The 20,196-nt window shown below is 30.9% G+C and overlaps 1 protein-coding gene across 1 annotated transcript in view; it reads right to left on the minus strand.

Moving 5' to 3' along the window:
• Positions 1 to 1,188: 1,188 nt before the first annotated feature.
• Positions 1,189 to 20,196, minus strand: part of LOC140442670 (uncharacterized) — a 46,977-nt gene continuing 27,969 nt past the window's right edge. The window contains exons 5-8 of the mRNA XM_072533663.1: positions 13,801 to 14,142; positions 13,393 to 13,663; positions 11,878 to 12,084; positions 1,189 to 1,640 (exon numbers count right to left, since the gene is read on the minus strand). Coding sequence (XP_072389764.1) covers positions 1,330 to 1,640; positions 11,878 to 12,084; positions 13,393 to 13,663; positions 13,801 to 14,142 — 1,131 coding nt within the window. The 3' untranslated portion in view covers positions 1,189 to 1,329. The remainder of the gene's footprint in view (positions 1,641 to 11,877; positions 12,085 to 13,392; positions 13,664 to 13,800; positions 14,143 to 20,196) is intronic.

The following is a 20,196-nucleotide window of genomic DNA, read 5'->3' on the forward strand; positions in this document are numbered from 1 at the left end:
AAAACCGCAATTCCAGAAATATGGACCAAAACTGTAAATAAATGCGAAAAATTAATAGAAGAGTGGTGGATCCGGGAAATTAAAATTAGTGAAATTAATCCAATGATTATAGATTTACATAATGATAGCGGTAGTGAATTAAGTGACGATGATGATTATTTATAAATATAAATAATTAGTAAGTACACTATTATAATGTTATTTACAAAATAATTGTACGGCAGGAGGTTAACAATTATATTTATACATTCATTATTAGCCACATAAACAATAATATTTAAAATTCCATTTGAATTTTTGCTCAACATTTTATACAAATTAACTCAATTAAGTGATAATACAGGCAAAAATATTCTAAACAAAGCAAGTAGGTGAAAAGATTATGGAGTACTCCAGTGCAGTTTACCGTGCCTTTTACTACAACGAAAGGTTTTCTGCGAATTCCAATAATCGTTTAGAGGTGTAAGTTGGTTGAATGTACTGTGGGTACTATCGATAATATTGAAGACTGAAATATTGAAATAAAATGAACTTTCAAAATTTCAGGTACTTAGTTATATCATTATATACGGTTAGATAAATATTTGAAATCCGCAATTGACGTTTATGCGTTTTCTGCAAATTTTTGTATAAATTTGCAAAATCCGCAGATATTTGCCAAGAATATGCAAAATATGCATTTTGAATATTTGTCGAAGTCTAGAGATGAGACTGTTCGGATGAGGAAACAGAAGTGATTTTTGTGAAGAAATGAAAGTGATTTTTTGAGGAACCGGAAGTTGTCTGAATGCCAAGGAGGTGTGGCCTTTGACAATATAAGATATTCGGACATTTGGGAATTTGCAGGGTGGGTAGCGATTTCATTTAAAATAATACAATTTTATAAAATTGTAGTTGGTTTTTCAACAAAGTTCTTATAAAAGGTTAATGCTAGTGTTTGATTTAATTTTTAGATGATATTTTATGAGTTTTATAAAAAACACTTTTTATTGGTACACTCGGTAAACAGATTTTTGTTCTGGTTATTATAAAAAAAATCTGACCTAAATTAAATTCTGACTAAAAAAATTTGACCGTCGTTGCCTGATCATTGACAACGCAATTTCTTGTGCGTTTTTTAAAAGAAACTTTTTCTTATGCCACTTAGCATACTTTTTTCGACAAACACAAATGCTTAAAATAATTAGATCAGTCAACAAACTCAGTTTGTATATTTTGAGTTGCATTATATGGATAAATATAAAACATGTATAATACACTAGACTACATTTAAATATTATATCACAATAAATAAATAAAAAGACAAACACAATACATAAATACTACAGACTAAGTACTTTTGCTGTCCACGTCGTCCTTCGAAACAATGTAATAGAGATCTGCAAATATTTTGGCTGAATCTACAAGATTAAGAATATCTAATGAATTGGATTCCTCTTTATTTTTATTAATTTTATTTAAATAACTATCTATAGCCGAAAGACCGCAACAGATTTGTTTTTGAATATTGCTAATAACTTCGTGTTGCTGAAGCTCCAGTGAATATTTTGTAATGAAATCACCCGTAGCATGTTTTTGTATGAGATCTTGCTTTTCTGTTTCCTTTAATCCTGTTTGGAGACATGACGACCAGGAAATATCTTAAAAATACATAGTATAATAATTAGGTGTTAGTAAATAACTTAAGCAAGTAATTAAAAACAAGTTTGTTAAAATTTTCTGTAATTTTATCATAAAGTTCCCCGTTTGTAATGAAAAATGAAGTTCCATTATTACCTTAAATTTATTAATTAATTTAATAAAAGCGTTCTATTATGATCAATCTATAATATCGTATAACTCTGAATATATACTTATTTATCTTATCCTCAACTAATATAGCGTACCTACAAAGTACTTTAAATTGATTAACTGGTTGAGCATTGAAATTTCAAAAATAAAGTAGTGACTGAGATCTGTCGGATTACGTGAATACCTATGTCAAATATGAAATACACACATTTTACTCAATATTCTACGAACATAAGATGGAAAAGCTCTAAGAACCCACGTTAAATAATATAAGATCAAAATAAACACTTCAAAAACCTAAGGTGACAAACTGATCATCGCACGGATTAAAAACGCAAAGGCTCTGTGATAAAGACATCTAATTAGTAAGGTATTGAAAATAGTATGTAGTGCAACCAAATGCTTAACTAATAATGCATTCTTGTTCTTCTTCGCGTGTCTCATCCTTTAAGGACGATCATCACTGCCCATTTTACCCTGTCTGTAGCAGTTCTAAAGAGTTCTATTGTTTCCAATGCTTTAAAATTTTCAACCAGGATGAGCGTCGTCTCCCCGATCCTCTTTATCCTTCTACTTTTCCTTGTATAACCAATCACATCAACTCATATTTTTCATTTCTTAGTATGTAACCAAAGTGGCTCATTTTTCTTTCCTTCATAGTGTTAATTATTTCCTTTTTCATCTTAATGTTTTCGTAACACCACATCTCAAAACTGGCAAGTATTTTTTCAGTTGCGTTCGACATTGTCCAGACTTCAGCTCTATATAAAAGAGCAGATAATACGTAGAATCTCAATACTTTGTTTCTAATTTCTATTCCCAGTCTTCCATTGCATAATATTGCTTTCATCTTGAAAAGCAGCTTGAAAGCTCTTGTGGCCACTTCAATGCATTTTAAGGCTGCGGTCCCATTGTTCATTTAAGTCACATCCCAAGCAATTGTATCTGGATACTTCCTCTAAAGCTTTTCTTTAACGTAGATTTGTTCATCTTCAATCTTTTTCTTAACGACAACCATGATTTTTTATTTTTTTGTGTCCACAGACATTCCAGAACTCTTGCAGTACTGCGTAAATGATCAATCACAATTTGCAGCCTTTCTCTGCTGTCCACAAGGAGTATTGTATCGTTTACATATCTCAGATTATTCACTAGTGAATACTTCATAAAATACAAAAATAACTAATAGATTATAAAAAAAATGACACCAAGAATAAAGGCAAAGATTGACGCAAAATTTGTCTGCAGATAAATATCCTGTTTTATTTTTTCTATTTCAATTTCCTAATTTCCTCCTACTAATTTAATTCAATACTCCCTTTACTTTTCGTATAACCTTGTATACATGGTGTCTTTTTAACCAATGCACAGTGGAATAGAATTCCCAAAAAGTGGCAGAAAATCCGTCTAAAGTTAATTTTGTTTATATTTGTAAAATTATGTACTAATATAATAAAGTTTTGGAGTCGCAGATTCCGAATCTGGTATTACAATTTAAAAATTCAAAATGGCGGATAAAATATGGCAACATAAAATAATAATTATAAACGAACAACCTCTACGACCTTACTGAAAATTCCTGTAAAATACCTTACACAGATCAGACTGTTATTATAATATTAAAAATAGAATTTAAATTTATTATATTAAATTAATTAATTTCTATTAAATTAATTATATGAGAATAAATAAAAATTATTTTAATTTTTTTTTTATTTTAATTTTTTTTTAATTGGTAATATTTTATGAAAATATGTTTTATTCCTCAACTTCTTCCTCCGATAACACAACTTCGTCCAGTTGCAATGATGAGAATATTTCGGGAATTTCAGTCATGTCTTCTTCTTCATCTTCGTCATGATCCGCCTTTAAACTTGCATTTATTTCAGGTACAATAAGTAGATCTTGGACTTCTGTGGGAAGTTGTAATTTTTTATTCGCAGATGAAGACTAGAAGAAGATAAAATAGGATCTGATGTATTCATTAATCTATAAAGCATGTTATGTAAATTTGCTGTACGATCGTGTTTTCTACAATGCTCATTTCTATATGAATTGTAATGCTTATTTCGGGCTTCAGAAGCTTCTTCACCAAACATTTTCCCACTGGCAATATCCTATTTTCAATTATCTGAGTACCGTGAATAAGAACTTTATGGACGGATAATGGCATCGGATACCATGAGTAATCGGATATACAGTTTGTTAGAAATAATTATATTTAATGGAACGTTGCAATATAAAGCAGTTACAATGCTTTTTAAGTAAAAACAAAAGTATAGTCTAGTCCAAGACATTCAGAAAACAGTTTTCGATATTCAAATGCTCTGCGAGCAGTGTTATCATCATTACTCGTACCACTGCCTCCTACTGTTGGCTCTACTTTTAATCCTAATTTATTACAAAGAATCGTTTGGATCTATTTTTTTCGTTTTGCATATGCATCTTTGACATCCTGTCCTCTCATCTGTTATACTTTAACAATAAGTCTGTTGGAGATATGCAGACAACACTCCAAAAATCGAATCCAACAATGCAAAGGCCAAACTCCGTACTGCAGTGATTTTGGATTAGGTAAAAGATTTCTGTTTCACATTTATCGTTCGCAAGATCATTAAATTGCTTAGGCGTTGCTTGACAGATGAGGCAAGATTGCGTCGACTTCGTCTATTCAAAATATTTGTATATTCAAAACTTTACCATCTATTAAGGTGAAAAGTGGATTCTAATTTTTGGATTATCTAATATAATTTATCAATTTGATTTTCAATGTATTGCTTTTGATTAAAGATGAGATCTATTGATTCAAGATGAGATCTTTTAATTCGACGCAATATTGAATATTGAAAGGGCGACAAAATCTTGCAGTTTGTGAAGCTCTATTATTCCACAATATAATGTTTAAGAAAGTTAAGATAGAGGTAACGGTATAATCGTAGTAGCAAAAACATTTTCATCGTTAATATTGCTCACCCTGATACGTGCATACCGTTGTTTATACGCTGAATGCCCAGAACTTCTATCAAATCACCATGAAAAATTAAAAAAGCTTCAAGTTCTGCCATTTTACTAAAATGGAAGAGCAAATTGAGAGCATTCTATGCTCTCAATGATGACATCTTTTTGAAATTTTATAATTATTCCTGCCATGTGCTTTAATAGAGATTGCGAAGGAACTTCCGCCACAGTATATGTAATTTTAAAAACTCTTGGCGGTCTACATTCCGCCTTTGCAGCTGCAATTGCAGCATACGTTGAAAAAATATTCACAGTCAAACGCATACTAATGTAATCGTTTTTGGATATATTTCGGTCTAGCAAGTATGTTAATCCTTCTAGAGAAGTCATTTTAATGATTATTGGTCTTGGCTCATAAGACAATTTTTGGTGCAATTTTAGAATCTTTCAAATATTTTGTTACATACAACTGCAACTATATTTTTTTGTCCTGAAATTCTTGCTAAATGACGGCATGCCATAATGAGTTTCAGTGGATCGTTGTCATGTTTCTTATTAATAATCAATGATTAATAATTAATCAATGTAAGGAATATTAAAATCAGATTCCAGCCAATTTTTATATTTTGACTCGTACTTTGTCTTTGTTCTTTTCACGCCATTTCATTTCTCCTTATGTTTGCTATTGAGTGCCGATACATATGTTCTCAATTGTCGCAGTTCCTCATCCTTAACATTAGAAATATGCATTTCTAGCTTAGACAAAAAGTTATTCACAGAGGAGAAAACTCGTCCCGTCTCACATCACTGCTGTTCGTTGGAATTCAACGGCTATTTCGCCGAAGTGGTAAAAAGTGTGAGGTTTTTTTCGAAGGGATGATGACGGTAATATGAGAATATATTGGTGTAAAGTCAATTTTATTAGGAAGTGGTATCTCTGATTCCAGTCCATCGATAGCAAGTTTTAACCTACAAAAATTTAAAAATATTCAACTTTAATTTGTGTAATATTAAATGGCTAATAATATTTACAAATACTTAAAAATATTAACCAAGAAACACTAAATAGTAAAACTCAAGAAATATATTATGAATTTTAAAAGTTATAGCATTTTAATAATATATATGTTGTTCACCTGATTTAAGGCTTGCTCTTATATTCCAATCTCTATCAAAATAAAAGTATTCGGCCAAATATAATAAAATTTAAATCCAACTTACTTTGATACAATGAGATGACCATGACGTACATATTTTACTAAAATTCTTAAATCGACTTTTTGCCACTTTTTCGGAATTCTGCCTCACTGTGCAATGGTAGAGTTTGTGACAGTTGTCATCTTGTCAACAAGATATGTCTTCCCTACTTTTCTAGTAAACACAAATGTAGGGTTCAATTTATATTCCATTTCAATATTTTATATTCCATTACAATTCATGAAAATCCTTAGTAAGGGGTAAGTCACCAATACTATCTTGCAAAAATTACTTTTTACTTTTGGTAAATACGTTATTTTTATTCCTTATTTTTTTTATAATTTTAATATATTTTATAGGTTCTTTAGTATATTTATATCTATATATTATCTATAGTATATTTTTATGAACACTGATAGGTTAAAATTTCACTCCTTTATGATATTAATAAAGATACAATAATTTATATTGCCACGATACACCTAATGATAGGCCTATAATTTGCTGAACTGCCAGTTGCTTGATATTAGTGGTGTGGGATATTCACTTGTCAATACGAATATTTTTAAATTTACACACGAAGAGTTTTGAAAAACCAATAATAAAAACCAGTGGATTGTCTTGACAAAAACTAATGGCGATAGAATAAAATTAAGAATAACAATTTCATGAATGTGTTTATAATAATTAAGTGTTGTGAATGTAAAGTAATTTTTTAATTTTAAATATAGAAATAGGTTTTATATTGAACAAAGATGACATACTGTGATAAATTTTATCAACATTATATAACATCATTGATGATACAACCTCATTAAGTTTGTAAGTAGTGAATTTTTTAATTAATTATACCAACGTTAACAAACTATTCATCACATTTGTAGCTCCCTGATGAAGGACATAACCAATGTCCGAAAGCTTGGATTAAAAATTTACAAGAGTACACGTTTCATTTTTTATTGCTGTAAACCCAATATTTAACGTTTACTTATATATATATATATATATATATATATATATATATATATATATATATATATATATATATATATATATATGGAAACGGATAATGCGAGTGAATAATAAAAGTAAAATGTAATGGCATGTCACGCAAAACAGAAAACCAAAAAAGGTATATCGATGGAAGGCAACCGTATATACGTATTTCTGACTATTGGTCGTCTTCAGTACGGTGCAGCCAAGTTAGAAAAGTAGCATGTTAACTTGGGAAAGGATCACCACAGGAGCAATGCGACCAATTTGTGGCGTTAGAGTTAGAAGACCCTGATGGTTTCCAGGGCAACAACTAACAATAACCACGGAGAAGGCTACAGCTACCTGGGGAAAGGAATGCCAAACGTTGAAACGTTTAAAACAAATGGAAAAGGATAATGCGAGTGAATAATAAAAGTAAAATGTAATCGCATGTCTCGCAAAAAAGAAAACCAAAAAAGGTATATCGATATACCGGCCACCTTAAAAATTGGTAATTTTTGATGTCTTATATCTCCTAAACCTTTTGTCCGATTTAAGTGATTTTTTTAATATGTTATAGCCTTATTTCTTGACAATATCGTTATAATATGGTTGCTAAACAGGTAAATTTTCATTGTATACGGGGTGTACGAATTAAACTGTGTCTTTTTCTTAAAGTTTGCATCACCCTGAGGAATATTCTAGCATTTATAAAATATTGAAATTAAAACCTAACTATAGCCTCATGTTTTCTCAACATTTTGTTTTTCTATTCATTCGTTTATGTTGGATAATACAAAAGTTAGGTAGTTTAACAACTAGCCATGTTTTTCATCAATACAGACGATTTAACTCACAAGCAAAATTAACCCCACCACCTTTATTATCTCTTCCGCGGAGATAAAAATTAATAAAAAACATGTCACAACATAAGGCACATATATTGCCTCCTATATAATATATGTATATATATATATATATATATATATATATATATATATATATATATATATATATATATATGTATATATATGCTGAAACACTTCTACTAGCAGCGAATGAAGTCGAAACGGTTACCATCACCGAAGAATTCGGAATTCAGATCAATACCGGAAAACAAAAATAGTGATTGTAGACAGAGCAAATAATAATCTATCGCACATACACCAAGTGGCGAATTTCGAGGTGGTAGACAGGTTTGTATACTTGTGCTCCCTGATAACCAACAATGTCGATTGCTTCTCAGAAATCATGCGTAGACTAGCAATGATCGAAACCGCAACAGCTAAATTAATTAAAATATGGAAAGACCGAACAATAACAAGAATACTAAGCCCAGTCTGGCCAATACCCTTATTTTTCCCAGTGTTACATACGCAACTGAAACATGGGCTCTCAAAAAAATCGATAAGAGTAAGATCGAAGCCTTCGAAATTAGAGTCTATAGAATTATAAGCGTGTCCTAGACAGAACATAGAACCAACTTGTCAATTCTGAATGTTTATTAAAATTCGGCCATTTTCTGTCGCTTCCTCATATTTGCTGTGCTTGCCTACTACGGTCTTTAATATCTTTTCCTTTCCTATTTTTGCGTTTGCATCACGCATTACTATTTCTGTATCATATCTAGGTATTTTTTGAATTCTCTATCTAGTACGTCCTAATATTCCTCCTTACATCGATATTTTTTTCTTCAGATTGTGCATGCATACTCATGCTTTTTTAATATTGTTTATTTTTTATGATATAATACATATTTTTTGTAATTTTTCTCTTGTTCGCAAGTAGTACATTCATTCAGTTATAGGCCAAAAGTCCACTACCGATGCTTTAAGGCTTTTATTTATAATAATGTAGTAATCAATTCTTGGCATCGTTATGTCTATTCCGCTTTTAAATATTAAATAATCTTCTAATTCTATCACGTCATTTCCTTTTAATTTTGTTCCTTAAAGGGCTATTATGTCGAGGTTATCTCTTTTGCATTAAGTTGTTTACAGAAACCTGCTTCATAAATTCCCTTCAGATTCCATGTTCCTATAAAAACTTCTTGGTCTATTTTATTAAATGTTCTGTTGTTTTTTATTGTTTTTTTCCTAGAAATCTATTTTTGTAAATGATCTTTCAACTTACTTTCACTTTTTCTCTTTTTCGCCTGGTATATAGCCATATGTCTGACGTTAGCAGTACTATTATTATTATTATTATTATTTTTTTTTTTCGAAACTGTTCTGGTCATTTTACTTATTTGTTCTTCGACACACTTTCCTCGCCATCAATAATTAATTTATTAAGTAAAATAAGTTCATTATATTACAAAAAAGCCTTTTATCATCGGTTTTTTGCTTCTTTTAACTAAGGGATATTTCTGGAATAATCCTGGCTTATTCAAATATTTGTTCCCTTTAATTTTTTTCCATTCGTAACATTTTATTTATGTATGTTTCTATCAGATTCAGGTACACCAATTCTGTTAATTTCCTGTATACCTTGGTTTTATCTTACCTACAACTATACAGAATATCGTGGCTTAAAAACTTGATGGATTGGTTTGAATGCAGTAGTGCGGAACTATTTAGAGCTTTAGTCAACAGAGTCCGCACAGCCATGATGATTTCCAATCTTCGATAGAAGATGGAACTTAAAGAAGAACAACTACACCAATTTTTTACATTACAGTTGCTATTTTTTTCTTTCTTCATTTTCGCATTCGTTTCCATTTTCATTGATACCTTTAATTACAAGGTTTTTTTGTTCTGACATCTCTCCCTAGTACTTGAATTCGAGCTTCTTGTGTTGTCGTCACCTGTTCTTTCAAAGTTTTATTTTTTTCCTCGATCATTTCCCTTTTTAAAATCACGGTATCTAATTTGTAGTTAATTTGTTCCATATTGCCGTTTATTTGTTGGAACACGTATTCAATTCTATCCATAACCCCCGCTCACCACATCTGTCAATATTAGCTCTTTGTTGTCATACTTCCAAAATAAAAGCATAAATGGCACTGGGCCCAAAATTTAACATACCAGCCTAGAACTTAGAACCTTCCTTTTACTTTCCTGGGCTTTATAAACCCTTAATAAATCCTCAGCTTGAACTGATAATATTCATTTTATCTTTCTCAAAGACCTTTAATGGTCTTGCAAAATTATTCTAATTTTATCGTGCTGTTTGCAACAAGAACTCGAACACAAAAACCGCATAGAATTTTAATCGAGCCATGCTCGTATACACCCATATCTATCCTCTATATTTATAAATTATAACTATATTTTTAAAGTATATCTATAAACTTTCCAGCTCGAAATCGAATATATTAAAGGTAAGTGGAAACGATCAAGTATTTAAAAATATACCTTAACAGTTCAAATTATGCTTGAGTGGGTTCAGATCCAGTCCAGTCTTAGACAGTTTGTATGTTGAAACCAACGTACCTTTGCTTTGGATTAGACATCAACAACTACCACCGATTTTCGCCGCTAGAAAATAAGCTACTCCTAACAAACTGGTATAACCCTTTTTCATTTTTAAGTACCAACAGAACTCATTTACTGCTGTGACCTCTCTTACAAAAGACTGAGTTGGCAAGAACGTTTTTTAACAAAATCTCCTCACTTCCACCAGGAAATAAAACTATCTCAAAAATAAACACCTTCCTAAGTCACGATTCTAAGCATGTCACACCTAAAATCTGTGCAACAACTTTTCGACAATATTGTTAGTCAAGTTAAGATTGAAGAATTTATACCACTGCTTTTACGGTTCTAAGAAAAATAACAAAATTAATTGTGCAGTCACATCGGCGAAAAACGTCAAGACCTCGACCTATCAATCATTTTGCAACATTGAAACAGCAGAGCTACTGGGAATACTTTAGCAGAGCTACCCAAAAATTAGCCCTGTCCATTGTCGGATCGTTCTAAGCCACGATAGTCTTTTCCTTCCTAGTAAGCTCTTTCCCTCGATCTTTCCTTTCACTATTAATTGAGCATATTTGCACTTATTATTTCTCAGTATGTGCCTAGGTACGATGTATTTCTAACTTTCACTGTGTTAAAAAGTTCTCGTTCCTCTATGTGGCACTTCTTCGTTTGAGGTATGCGATGTCCATGAAATCTTGAGGATTCTCCGGTAGATCCTCATTTCAAATACCTTCAATTTATTTACGGTTTAGGTTTTAATGATTCACGTTTCAACTGCTTAGAGGAGAGTCGACCAGAAGTAACATTTTGATAAACGTAGTCGAGTTTTAAGTTGAATTCGAGAATTATATAAGTCTTTTGATTTTTTCGAAAGATTTTTTGTCCTGTTCGATTCTTGATCTTATTTCTAGATTACGATTTAGAATGCTATCGATCCAACATACCAGGTATTTGAACTTGTGGACCTGTTCTAAAATGTGTCCGTCTACTGTGCAAGGTTGTGGTACATTTTTTTTTTTTGGATTGAGATCATTTTGAATTTCTTAATGTTTTTTGTCATACCAACTTAAGTATGATAATTACAAGAAGGTCAAAGTTATTAAAATAATCATTGTTTTCTAAACTGAGGTTTAGTTTGTAGTAATTTGTTTTGTAGGAGTTTGTTAGAAATTTAGATGGTGAAATTGTTTCTTCGCAAATATCGTATTGCTTCAGATTGATGTTGGCATTATGGTACAACAGTTGTTGCATGTGTAAGTGATTAACGAAAAAATATTTTAAAAAAAAGTCGCCAAAATAAGCTAAATAATTTATGCTTTCCTAATTATTTCAACAACATTCTATTGTAGATGTAAATAATAGAAAAGAAACTGCGCTTGTCACCAAAATAGATTTATCTTATAAAATTCAAGTGACATGACGACCGGAATTAATGGATAATTGCTAGGGATTTCTAGGACCTTAAAGTTTAAACAGGAAAATATGTCTGGATTATATAAGTAAGAAATAGGAAAATGTCGCTCCAATTACTTACCTAATTCTTTAGGGTGTTCTGATTTCTCGTGCTCTTTAAGATCAACTTCAGTTTCGAAAGATTTGTTACAAGAGTCGCACGTATGAACGACTGTGCTTTCCTCTTTAATATCACCATTCTCTTTATGTTCTTGTTCATGTTTAAACAACCACTTAAAATTACTGTATTCTTTATTGCAATATATACACATTGCCGTTTTTCCCTTTTCTAAAACAAATAAATATTTGGAACAGTAAGACATGAAATTTCCACTTTAAACAATAATATTTTTCTTTTGTTATCGTTTCTTTTAAATTTCATAGCAGGATCTGTTCTCTACAGTACTGCGTTAGTATTGGTATTTACTATGTTTATGTTTATACTATGCTTCATCCGTATTTTATTAACCTTGATTTTACAGAGGTACCCATTGTACCTATATGGGTGGAGTCTACGGCTCGGGTATGGGCATCGAGCAGAAAGACAAAAGAGGGAATCTAATCGTTATGAAAAGGAGACCAAAATTCATAAAAGTGGCCTCTTAATATGCCGGACATATCCGGAAACGCAAAGGTGCCAAATTTAAATTTTACGACACTTCACAATAATCATACAGTGGTGTACGGGTTCTAATTTATCTAATGGAATTAGTACAAAGTTTGAAAATTTTAAAATTTGATTTCTTAAACAAGGAAAGAGACTCTCTTTCCTTGTTTAATGTGGCCTCTTAAAATGGCACTTCCCGTCTAACAATATTTTTGCCCCCACTACCTTTACATTCCCTCTTGGTCTTTTTGCTCGATGGGTATGAGATGAAATTTTCGTACTGCTAAGCATATAGAGTACCAATTGACATCAGTTTAAATCAAAAAAAATTTCTGCGGCTTTAAAAAATAATCACCTCTCAGTTGATGTTTTGTTTCATGGCACTTATTGTGGCCATATATATAAAGCAACGATAAGTAAAGAAATGTTTAACTTTGTGATCAATTCTTTACGATTTGATAACTTCTTGACAAAAGAAGAACGTAAAAGAAAGTAGTTTTGCATCTAAATAGCTAAAATTTGGAACTTGTTTATTGAAAACTATGTCAAAAATTATAAAGCTAGTTCATATGTGACCATCGACGAACAATTTCTAGGATTTCGTGGCAGGTGTCACGAAACTGGAAAAAATCACCCTGTATACGGTATCAAAAATGTCACCCCGTATACAGTTTTTAAAAACGCTTATAAAAATTTTACAAATTGCACAAGTAGGCAAATCCAACGGTATATTTATTTTTTCCCCTCACGAAAACGTTTTAATTAAAAAAATCAAATTTGACTATGAATTAAAAGTTTGGCAAACTGAACTACAGATTGAATGAAGGTTATTTTAAATGTTAATTCTATTCTTCATTAACTCATAAATAAAGCTGGGTATTACTGTATTACTTCAATAAAATGACACTAACGATGAATTAAAACACATTTTAAAACAACTTTTACCTTCTGAAATTCTGGAAATTGACAAAAGTGTCATGATTAACCTACCTAGTTTTCGTATTTTTATAAAATTTTCTACATCTTCATCTTGAATAGAAATAGTTCGACGTTTACGAGATTTCGATTTAACGGATTTCTTTTTTTCGAAAATATCAAAATCATCGTCATCATCTGCTTCTAAATAATCTGGATCACTATCAGTGTCATTATAAAAGTCATCATCCGATGATTCTTTTTTAACGTCGTTATTGTCTTCTTCCGGTTTGGAAACATCTTTCCTTTGTACAACAGTATTTTCACTAGAACTATCATCTTCGGACTAAAAAATAATTATGAAATGAAAATTACTTCATTCCGAACAAATCACGGGAGATCAGAATATTTTCAAAATTAAAATATATAGATAAACACATGCACAATAAACGTTTTTCAAATTGAACTTAATCCAATATTTACCTTGACCTCTTCCTCTTTAACATCTTCATCCCTATCTTCATTTATTTCCTTATCTAAATTAGCAAGTTTTTCTTCAAGTTCCTTTTTCATCTGCATACGTTTTAACTTCGAGGATGCGGGAGTATTTATTCTTACTTTAATTTTAGTGGAAGGATTTTGAACTCGATGACTAGTCATAGGTATGGCTCCACAACTATCTGCATGAGTACGTCTGTGTTTCAATAAGTTGCCAACGCAACTGAATGATTTACCGCATCCTTCGCATTGATAGGGTTTGATGCCTGTATGTAAAGATATGTGGGTAATTAGACTTTGTCTATGGCAGAATCCCTTACCACAAACCTAAATCAGAGTATAGTGATTAGTATATTAGAACGATACCATTGTTCAGCACGATACTACAAATAATATAGGTGTACTATTATTTGTCAAATGTAGGAAAAAGTTTCAAAATCTTAGCCATCGACGCAGAGAACAGACGGAGAAAGTATTCGGAGAGACAGAATGGGAACAGGTAGACGTTCGACTTTGTGGTAACGGTACAGTCTTCCTCAAAAGTTTATTTTATTTTAATTTATTATAACATATCAATTTCGGTATCGTTAGGAAGGCTATGAATTTAATGAGTTTTTAAATAGAAAGCTAAGAAAAATTTGATCTGTTTTGCTATTTAACTGTAATATACAAATAGTGTTGAGTTGAGTCATTAGCAAGAAAATTTTTGTTGAATTAGGCGTAATCCATTAATGTCTTTTAAATTTTAAGTGATACAGAAAGGTAGGTAATTTTTAAAAAATTACATGCATTTACTTTTTACTCATTAGCTTTTTTTAATTTCCTGTATGGTTTACCTGTATTTCCAATATATGTTCTTACACTAAATACACTAAACAAGTCAATATTATAATTAAATAAAATTATAAATAAAGTAAAAAATACTATTACAAAATAAAAACCAACAAATATAAAAGAAGGTAATAATAACCAATAAAGTTTGGTAAACAAAAATATGGCTACTATTGTTATTATTTTAATGATGGATTTAATTAGCCATGTTAATTAAAGCAAACATTTATTATAAAACAATAATAATAAATACTAAAATAAATTTTTCTCATAAATGTATTGCTCTTACGCTGTTCCTTAATAAAAAACCATTCGTTTAGCTTCATTATATATTGAACCAAAAAAGAAATGAACAATGCAGGAGTGGAATGAATTTTTTGCTACTGTATCAAAATCTTTTCTAATAGCAGGTAGTGTTAATGCCGACCTTGTTTCTTCTTCTTCTTCTTCTTATTGCGCCGTCTCCTTTCGAAGGTTAACGATCCAAATGGCAATTGTAGCTTTGGAAACTGATGCACGAAAGATTTCTGTGAATGAGCGGTCAAACCATCTCCTCAGGTCTTTTAGACACGAGTTCTGGGGTCTTCCAACTGATCTTTTACCCTGCACTTTACCTTCCAATATGATTTGGAGTAATTCATATCTTTCACCTTTTAGCACATAACCCAAGTATTATATTTTCCTCTCTTTGATTATGCTGAGTAATTCATGCTGTGAATGAGCGGTCAAACCATCTCCTCAGGTCTTTTAGACACGAGTTCTGGCGTCTTCCAACTGATCTTTTACCCTGCACTTTACCTTCCAATATGATTTGGAGTAATTCATATCTTTTACCTTTTAGCACATAACCCAAGTATTATATTTTCCTCTCTTTGATTATGCTGAGTAATTCTTTTTGTTTACTCATGCGCCGAAGTACCTTACCGTTGGTAACTTTTTGCACCCACGGAATTCCTAGGTACCTAATTTCTTAGAGTTGCGAATTTAATGACACATATGGGAATATTTTTAATCTGATGCAATAAACCAATATAGTCTTGTTTTTCTAAACAGCGGATCTCTAACATTAGTTTCTTTAAGTAGTAAAAGCGTCATTGACAAATCTGTGCTCTTACGATATTGTACAATTTTGTGAGAACTTTAACGATCTATCAAACATACCAACAATTGCTCGCCTGTTATAAATATTTCATATTCCATGATTTATAATTTGCCAATATATCAGAAAAAAGTCTCTTAAGTGTATATAATACAATCCGGATAGGACAAACAACAGAACAATAACAATACCTGAAAATTGGAAGGAGTTTGTTATCATCTCAATAAAAAAAAACACGACAAACCGGATTTCATTCAAATCTCTTATAGGTCCATATCATTAGATTCATCTATGTTGAAAACCTTCGAGGAGCTTATCAAAAATCGTCTTGGTTAGAGAAAGAACATATTCTACCTGATACAATATGGTTTCAGAAAATCTAGATCAATATTGGAAGCATAAACAGTAATTGTAATAGATACTTTAGCTGGATTTACTAGTAACTTCATGACTATGGCAGATTTTAACGATATTACAGGTGCATTTGATAACGTTGGCCTAGATGTTGTAACGAATAAATTAATTTCAATTGGATTTCATAAACAATTAGCGAACTTTATAACTTTGCTGTACACAAACAGAAAAATACATTTAAAAATATATAACTTTTTGATTTAAATTCCACTTCACGTCACTGTCACCGTTCTTTAAGAAAACTCGTGTTTGAAGTGTACACGTTCAGTTGTTTACTTCTACTAACAAATTTCAGATAATTTTAGTGCGCATCAGGTGGGCGTAGCGATTGTAAGATTTTCAAACTTGTTCCTAGATTTGACAAACTGTATAATGAAACAAGTATTAATTTAAAATATTTCAGTTTTTATACATTAATATACGTTTTATGAAAATATAGAATACATAAAAAAATAAAAACAACTACGAAATCATACGATATTGGGTACACTATGTTACAGAAATATCTCGAAGAACTAGATTTACATTGATATTATAGAGGTCAATGTTTTTAATAATTTTATAATTACGGTTACATAAGAAAACGAAATATAAGGGTAACATTTTTAAATAAACTCTATAATTGATTTAGATTTTTGAAGCGAAGCTTCCATAATAGCGTTTTTTTTTATTTTTTTCTCTACAGTAGAATGCTGAGGCGAGTCACGGAACTAGCTCCACAAAATAGCGTAGTCACGGGTAGCGTCATACAATTGCGGTTCTTGTCATCGGTTCACTACTCTCGATCAATTCGTTTTTATAATAGTCATCATATATCTACTCTAAGCAGGTTTCAATTAAAACTGCATGAAAAATAACTAAAATACTATAGACATTAACTGAGAAGTAAAGAATTAAAAGAATATCTGTCACTAAAAGATTCGATTCGTAAAGATTGTCAAAATTTATTACAAGTAATAAATGTCATCCGATTAATAACAACATTGAATCATCTGTTTCAATTTTTATAATAATTCTCGTTTTAAAATAATTTTATATAAATATAATTATTATTTTTAAATATCTTATTTACCTTATATAATAATTAAATTTACTATTTAATTAAATACTATTTTATTATTAATATATGGTCTCGTAGGTTAACAGGTGGCGTTAGGAGCAAACATAATAATTAATTGAATTTCATTAAAAAATAAAAAATACATAGATAATAAAATTACTTTATTTAATTTTGAGTATATTATATTTTAAAAATATTTTTAATATAACTTGTCATTTTAAACATCTTATTTAGTTTATATAATAATTGAATTTACTATCAAATGATATTTATTTATATTTTCATAATTTAATATAAATATAAATACAATGTTGGATTTTGGTAATTATCAGTTCGAATATTGTATAAAGTGCGATAAAAGGGTTATCAGTAAAAGATTTTCCTATTTTATACAGTCACAGCGAAAGAGTCCATTTGTGTAGCTAACGAGGGGTGGCCGTTAAGTACACAAAATGTCAAAACAGACTATAATTTGTTATTTTGATTTTTGAAATGTTTCATAATTTTTTGTACAGGAAACGTAAAAAAATATCTTACTAACAAATGCAATAAAGCATGAAAAAAGGTCAAACAAGATAGGTGTATCTTCTGCTGAATAGAAATTGGATTGAAAATATTATAAAATTGTAAATAGAATAGTAACCACAGCAATTTTGTTGATTAATATAAAGCTTCGCGCTAGTCTATAGTACCGTCTACTAAACCCTTTTTTTCTCCCTGGACCCGACTGATAAAAAAATCTCCGTTATCACTGAAGTTTATTGTGTTTGCTGCCCATTGTTATTTCCTACCCCCAGTCTAGACTTTTTGTACACTGTAGAAGTTTTTACAGGTCTTTTGCTTGCTGTGTCCTAAATATACCAGGGTGTCCTCTTGGTTGCCCATACAGTTTTTTTTCTTTTACGGTTCAGCGCCTCGCAATCGCATAATACATGTTTTACAGTTTCTAGTTCCTTATCACAGATTCTGCAGTTAAGGTCTTCATTGTAAATGCCTATTTTATTCAGGAATTCTTTTATTGGTGCATGCCCGGCCAACATTCCTGTTACTGTTTTCAGTTTGTTCCTGTCATGTAAAGCAGTTACTCTGTTCTTTTTCTACATGGTCCACCAATGAAGAGTTTTCGACGGGTTTGTTTTGGGATTATCTCCCAATATCGTTCATGATTCTCTCTGATCCAGTACAGGACTACGAACTGCAGCCGTTGGTATTTCCAGAGTTACAGCCAGTTCGTTTGATTCATTCGATCCTCTTTTTCCAAGTTAATCTGCTTTTTCGTTGCTTTCGATGCCCTGATGTCCTGGTACCCAGACAAGCTCAACCTTGTTCCGGTCTCCCAGTTCGTTAAGTTCTTTGATGTATACTGCAACAAATTTAAGTTTGGGTATGACTCATACTTCGACGATACGCAGTGAATCGTGTTTACTAGTGTTACCATGGAAACGACCAGTGTACTGCTTGCCAGTATCGTAGTTTGAGAAGTACGTATCGCAGAGAGTGTTTCATTTGACGTGATGGTTATTTTATTAATTTTTTTAGATTAGTGCTTAGTATATTGGTAGTAGTAATTAGTGTAACTATTATTAAGTCATTTAGGGTAACTATAGTGTGTTTATTTTAGTTATTAATAATAGTTACTTAACAATATGGCTCCTAAAAAGATAAGAACAAATAAAACCATCATACTTTTGAACAGATGCTCTTCAAATCATCTCGAACAAACTGCAGGTGGCGAAAATCCAAAGACAATGTGCAAATCCGAAGACAATAGGAGTGTCCTAATGAAAAGTTATGATATTCGTTCAAAACGAATACAATATTTAAAGCAGTTAATTCAATTTTGATCTGAGGGTAGAACCATAATTTATACCAATAAAAGACATATAGGTACACATCAGCCATACTGCACCATATCACGGGGCAGATCAAAGTGGAAAAAATTTAAAGAAACCGATTTCTAAGAGCAAAAGGCTGATTATTGTTCAGGCTGGAGAAGAGACTGGATTTGTACCTAACGCTGTGTGCGTTAATATGCGTGTGAATTTTTAACCAGGTGCATGTTTATAATTAAAAAGTCAATTGTTATAACCATAACAGTAATGTAAGCCATAATTACTTTTAAAGTTTCATAATAAATCAAATTCTATTTTTGACAAAAATTTCAATAAAAAGCTTATTAACGACTGCCTACGAAACTAATAACGAGTTAAAGATCTTTCAGCAAAAATATACAATGATTATTTTTATTTTAATTCGCCGAAAAATCCTCTAAAATAATTTTTACGATAATTTTTTTTACTATCGAAAAATATGAGCTTTGATAAAAGGTAGAGTGACAACTCATAACATACAACATTTAATATTTATAATGATGTTGAAAATATATCAAAAACTAAATTTTCAGAAGAAGTGTGATTAGAGGCGTGGATTAATATATGTAAACACGCGCAAAATTATAAAAACATTTAAATTGAAAAAGAACATTTGTTAGACACTACGCTGTACCACTTAACGCAATTTGTCGTTAATACTGGTTTATCCGGAGAAAGCTTTTCTGAGGATGAAGATTGTTATTCAAATTCGGGAATAGAGATCTTAGAATCATGCGAGGAATCATAACTAAATAACTAACTTCTTGTTTGGACAAATAAATATATAACTTAATTAGTTAAAATAAACTACTTATTCTTTTGTGTTATTGAAACCCTTCCTTCGGGGTAATGTTAATAAATTGTAAGTATTGAGGAATTTGTTATTTATTAAAGTACTCCTAATATTTTACTCATTATTTTTCGAGTGCAACTGACTATAAACTTCATAATGATTAAGAACTATGAAAATAAAAATTAACAAATTCATTGTTAACTTAATTGGGTGTAATTGTGAAAAATTATTTTAAATCTACCTGTTTCCGCCCGCCACTGGTAGAAACAGTCCGCCCACCTGCGATAAACACTAAGTCAGATTCCCAAACTTA

Source organism: Diabrotica undecimpunctata, chromosome 6 (genome assembly GCF_040954645.1).
Source record: "Diabrotica undecimpunctata isolate CICGRU chromosome 6, icDiaUnde3, whole genome shotgun sequence".
Classification (NCBI taxonomy): domain Eukaryota; kingdom Metazoa; phylum Arthropoda; class Insecta; order Coleoptera; family Chrysomelidae; genus Diabrotica; species Diabrotica undecimpunctata.